Source organism: Arvicola amphibius, chromosome 11, assembly GCF_903992535.2.
Source record: "Arvicola amphibius chromosome 11, mArvAmp1.2, whole genome shotgun sequence".
Classification (NCBI taxonomy): Eukaryota; Metazoa; Chordata; class Mammalia; order Rodentia; family Cricetidae; genus Arvicola; species Arvicola amphibius.
The window spans coordinates 11692039-11698087 of record NC_052057.2 but is presented as its reverse complement, the minus strand read 5'-3'; the positions used below and the strand labels follow the sequence as shown (position 1 = coordinate 11698087).

At 36.7% G+C, this 6049-nt stretch overlaps 1 protein-coding gene and 1 non-coding gene across 2 annotated transcripts; both read left to right on the top strand.

Annotated features, from left to right (window-relative positions):
- Window positions 1-703: 703 nt before the first annotated feature.
- On the top strand, window positions 704-868 carry LOC119826948. Its single transcript, XR_005287511.1, has one exon. It is a non-coding gene; the product is annotated as a U1 spliceosomal RNA (small nuclear RNA).
- Window positions 869-1105: 237 nt separating this feature from the next.
- LOC119826695 (cysteine and histidine-rich domain-containing protein 1-like) lies at window positions 1106-2157 on the top strand. The gene is given in 3 exon segments (XM_038348136.1): window positions 1106-1867; window positions 1870-1934; window positions 1936-2157. Coding segments are annotated over 3 exon segments (999 nt in total). The 5' UTR covers window positions 1106-1155.
- Window positions 2158-6049: the final 3892 nt, after the last annotated feature.

The following is a 6049-nucleotide window of genomic DNA, read 5'->3' as shown; positions in this document are numbered from 1 at the left end:
TGATACTAAATATGGTAAGGAAACAGGTTGTTGGATTCTCCTAGATGTGTGGATAGTTTTTTTCAGTTTGACTTAAACCTAGATATATCTTAGAGTAGGGAATCTTAATGGAGAAAACGTCTCCCGTAGATAGGCCTGTAGGAAAGTCTGTAGGGTATTTTCTTGATTAATGATTCATGAGCCTTTTGTGGGTAGTGTCAACACAGGGCAGATGGTTTGAGTTGATTAGCAAAGCAAGATGAGCAAACTCAGAGGTTCAAGTCTATAAGTTAGGTTATTTCATGCTTTCTGCCTCAAGGTCTTGCTTTGCCTTTGGATGATGTTAGACTATAACCAATATTCTAAATAAACCATTTCCTCTTTGAGTTACTTTTGTTCAGGATGGTTTATCATAGCAATAGAAACCAACTAGGTAACAACTTAAAGACAGAGGACTTTTTTTTTTTTTTAAAGACAGGGTTTCTCTGTAGCTTTGGAGCCTGCCCTAGCACTAGCTCTTATAAGCTAGGCTAGCCTCGAATCACAGAGATCTGCCTGCCTCTGCCTCCCAAGTGCTGGGATTAAAGGCGTGTACCACCACTGCCTGGCTGAAGGACTGTTTTAAAAAACAAGTACACTTCCAACCTCACAAGATGATGTATAAAAAGTAAGTATTAATTCTTCTGTTGATGATATTTTTCATCCATATAAAGAGACAATAATTATACTTACATGACAGGGGAGATATCATGATCCCAAAAATGTTTTTTTCTAGGCCAAAGTTTACCCATTGTACTCCAGATGTGCTGATCCCTGTCATTTCCCCAAATGCAGGAAACTTGACTGTATAATTTTTGGTAATAGGGGACTGATTTGAGATCACCTCTTAAAATAATAAAAAAGATAATAATTTGTGATATTGGGACCATGTGAATATGGAAAATCTCATTGGTAATCAGGTAATCTTACAGTGACCAACTCGCTCATTGTTCATTGAAAGAAGCGATAAAACCAATGACTTATTGTCTTACCTGATTCATCTGTCTCAACAGGGAACAAAGATTGTCTTTAAGAACAGTAAGTTGTGAAGCCGGCGCTGTCCTCTGCTGCAGTGCTGGTGATTGGTGTGGTGGTTTCCTCTTAGTCCGGCGGTGTGGGTTTCACCTGGGAGACGGAATGGCGCTTCTGTGTTACAACCGCGGCTGCGGCCAGCGTTTCGACCCGGAGACTAATGCGGACGATGCTTGCACGTACCACCCAGGTGTACCTGTATTTCATGACGCCCTGAAGGGTTGGTCCTGCTGTAAGAGAAGAACGACTGATTTTTTTTCCGACTTCTTAAGCATTGTAGGATGTACAAAAGGTAGACATAACAGTGAGAAGCCACCTGAACCAGTCAAGCCTGAAGTCAAGACGACAGAGAAGAAAGACCTGTCTGAATTAAAACCCAAATTTCAGGAACACATCATTCAAGCCCCTAAACCAGTAGAAGCAATAAAAAGGCCAAGCCCAGATGAGCCAATGACAAACTTGGAATTAAAAATATCTGCTTCCCTAAAACAAGCACTTGATAAACTTAAACTGTCATCAGGGAATGAAGAAGATAAGAAAGAAGAAGACAGTGATGGAATTAAGATTGGGACTTCTTGTAAAAATGGAGGGTGTTCAAAGACATACCAAGGTCTACAGAGTCTAGACAAAGTCTCTGTGTATCATTCTGGAGTACCTATTTTCCATGAGGGGATGAAATATTGGAGCTGTTGTAGAAGACAAACCTCAGATTTTAATACATTTTTAGCCCAGGAGGGCTGCACAACAGGGAAACATGTGTGGACTAAAAAAGATGCGGGGAAGAAAGTTGTTCCATGTAGACATGACTGGCATCAGACTGGGGTGAGGTTACCATCTCAGTGTATGCTAAGAATTCACTGCCAGAGCTTAGCCAGGTGGAGGCAAAACAGTACACTGTTAAATGTTCACATTGTATTTGAAGGAGAGAAGGAATTTCATCAAAATATGAAACTGTGGGGTGTGACTGATGTTAAACGGAGTTATGTAACCATGACTGCAAGCAAGATTGAGATCACCATGAGAAAGGCGGAGCCCATGCAGTGGGCCAGTCTTGAACTGCCCACAGCCAAAAAGCAGGAGAAACAGAAAGAAGAAATTGCAGATTGATTGGCAGAGAAGCAGAAAACGCTTCTCTTAGAGTTCCCGGTGTGTGTGGTGAAGTAGTAGCTTGCTGCTGTAACCTTTTTGTTGTTTTTTAATCTGCCATTTTAGGGTTAACATGAGTTTCTTTAAAGCCAAAGTCTCTTGATTTTTTTTTTGTGCCTCTATCTTTCTTTTGAGTTCCTTAATAAAACTTCAAGTCTCCTCAATAGTTGTTACCCCACACACAAAAAGAGAAAAAAATCTCATAAGCATAATTGTAGTATTTCTTAGTAAAAATTATTATAAGCAGAGAAATAAAAGGATTTTTTATCCTTATATCACCGTTACCCTTAGAACGGTAGAAAAGTGTAATATAAAAAATTTAATTGGCCTTTTAATGAACTTTGTTACTGTAATTCTTGAAAATCTTTAAGAAAAAAGGACTTGAAGTATACAGTTTATAGTCAACACTGGGTTATAAGATTTGTCTACTATATAGTTACAATTTCTTTCATTAATATTTTATTATGAGATAAGTTTGAGTATGTTTTTAAGGTTATTCTAGGAAATTCCTATTTATCATTTTTGTAATTCTAATTTGTATGTAATTACCTATAATTTTGTTGTAAATTTTGAAGAGAGTCTTAGGATATATTTTAGATGTCAGTCTAATAACTTCTAGATGGTTGGAAATTTCTGTTTAAAATGTGTTATCTATATTTAACTTTTTCATTAAGTAGAATTACTATTTTATGAAGTTACATATTTATTTCATGGCACAGCCATAGCTGGTGGGAACAGCAAAAGTATGAAGCCAGGATGGCTATCTGCTTGACAAAGATTTAGCAAAGCTGAGCTGTATGATGGCCCCCATGCCACTTTTGGTTTTGACCTCCAGGTGTTGCATGTTTGGGGGAGCTTTTAATATTCACATAACTTGGGGATACTGGATTGATGGAAAAATTCTTATGAATAATTTATGCATCCTCCAAGGATTACTGCTTCTAGGCTTCCCCAGAAAAGTCCGGAGCATGCTATCTTTATCTACTTGAAGGTCTTCCTTATGCCTTGGAGGTTGTGATGTGCATAAAGAATCCAAACATCTATTTATGAGATTCTGAGACATTCTTGAAACATCTAGCCCTGTAAGTACTAGGAACAAGATAATAAAAACAAAGTAAACTGAAAAGTTCAATGAGATTCAGTGGGCCAGGTGCTCTGACCATTATGTGTTAATAATACACAGCTTGGGACATGGCAAACTGTCTGGGCTGGCTTAGAGATTTTCTTCCTGTCTGGCTAGCATCTTTGAAGCAACAAGAGCTACCAGTCTGAAAACAGGCTCTCATATGCTTCTAGGTTCTAAAACATTGGGTTATGGGGTTGATGAATAAAAATGATTATGAAAGATAACTCAATCATGACTAACCTTGAGGAAAAATGATTTTAAAAGTAACTCTGTTCTGTCATGGTTTGTCCATGATGACTCAACTTATGAGACCAGATGTGAAACATATGTCTAGAAAACGAAAATGATATTATCTATGTTTTGTAACAATATGAATCTATCCATTCTAACTGAATTCTATATGAATAAAGAAGAATTCTGATTGCTAGATAGTCAGGCTGCAAGATTCTCAACACCATCATGGACTGGATCAATCCTCTCCTTGCCTCCTCTCTGGAACCTATTACCTGCTGCGGTTGGCCACTGGCAATTTCAATAGACTTTTGCTTTAGGGATAAGTTCTAATAATCTATTCATTTGAACAAATGAGTTTTCTTAGATATTTTTTACATAAAAGGTTCATAGTTTATAATCTGAATGCAATTGATCACCATGTTGTGTGTGTGTATAAAATCTCCAATAACATATATTTACTTAAATTGTAAAACATATACAAGAAAAATTATAATCAAATTATATTTGATATCTTCTAACATTATATGTTTTCTTATCATCACTGCATCTCTGGATTATGATTAATTTACCAGAACATAAATGCATTAAGAGACACTGAGAATTATGGGTAATCTTAAGTGTCTACTTCTTTCTCTCCCTTTTCTCTTCCTCCTGCTCCTGCCCTAAATTCTCCTTCTCCCCATATACTTCCTTCATTTCCTCTTTCTTCTTTCTCTGTCTTTCCCTTTCTTTTGGACCACATCTGACAGATTTAGAGAAAATTGTCATATAATGGTATTTTGCATTTAAATTGTTTATGAAAATATTTGGCATTTGGTATATGCTACAACAAAATATATATCTAAAACCAAAATAAATAAAAGACGGGAAATTAATTGTAAAGTTCAATACCTTAAAATATTTAAGAAATAGAGAAAAAGATATGCTGATTTGGTGAAACAAAAATACTTTCAGCTGATTCATATGAAAATTAGTCATAAATAAAAAATTGACTGATATGCTTACATATATGTGTGTGGTCAACATTTTTTATGATTATACTAGGCCATAAAAATAAGAACAATAAGCCGGGCAGTGGTGGCGCACACCTTTAATTCCAGCACTCGGGAGGCAGAGGCAGGCGGAGCTCTGTGAGTTTGAGACCAGCCTGGTCTACAAGAGCTAGCTCTAGGACAGGCTCTAAAGCTGCAGAGAAACCCTGTCTCGAAATATATATATATATATATATATATATATATATATATATATATACACAAATAGGTTAAGAGGGTTTTCCACAGGGCATGGCAAGGTTTGTAATTCAGAAATTACAAAAGTTCTATAAAGAAAAAAAAACATAAATTGAAAACAAAATAGACAGTTCATGACAGAGGAAAAGCAATGACTAATAAATGTATTGGGTTCAAAACTGTCACCGATCTTCATTTTTTTTTCAGGACTATGCATTTAATCCAAAGTTTGGTCCTAGTTTAATTATAGAAACAACTACTTTTGACCTCCTCCTTTTCTTCCGTACTCTAGGGCATCTATTCTTGCACTGCTACAGATATTCCATTCATCCCACATTAATGGATCTGTAAGAACAGCTGTTTTAAAGTCTTTTCTAAGATAGGAAGGAAGGAAAGAAAGCATGAGAAAGGATAGGATGTAAGGAGTGATAGTGGGGGAGCAAATCTCTAAAGTGTTCTTCCTGAGACTGTATAAAGGGGTGATAACAGGAGGGAACGCTGACACATGCTCTTTCTTTCTCTGTCCCTCTTGGGTCAGGACACTGTAAACTTCAGATGGAGGTTAGTGAGTACTTAAAGATAACCTAAGGGTGCCAGCTTCTGGAGGGCAGCTCTAGGTCCTTGTCAGGGAGAAGTAAGAGAGAGAAAATTTGAAACCCTGGAGAAAATGTCTAAATTTTGTTAATAAAGCTTGAAATATTCCAAAATATACTTTTTACAGTAGGAACTTGAAATATGAGAAGAAGAAAAAGAATATTTAAAAACATAACTTATAAAAATTCTGATAACTGGTTTGTGAGATGAGGTGCCAGGAAAGGGAGAGAATTAAATTGGTTACTGAGACGTTTACAAGTTTACAGTGCCAGAGAGGATGTAATTAGTATTTGTCATTGTCTTCTTCCTAATGGTTCAGATAAAACTGATACCCGCTTAAGGACCTCTGATTTTATTAGCTTCTCTGAGAGATCAGGGGCTTTGAGAAGTCTCATTACTGAGGAAGGGTTCACGGAGTAAGGGAGAAACATAAATGTGCCAGTAACTTCCTGTGGGACGGGGAGAAGGAGCAAATCAGTGTAATTTATCCAAACCTTCTTAGTGTTTCCTATATAAAAATAGGGTGGATGATAGAATTAGTAGCCAGGTAGCATTTTTAAAACTAATGATTACAGTTCAAAGATTAGAATGGATTGCAAGTAACAGTCCAGAATGCTGGAGAGACTGTCTTAGAGAAATTCACAAAACAGAAATGCAGCATAGTGGTATC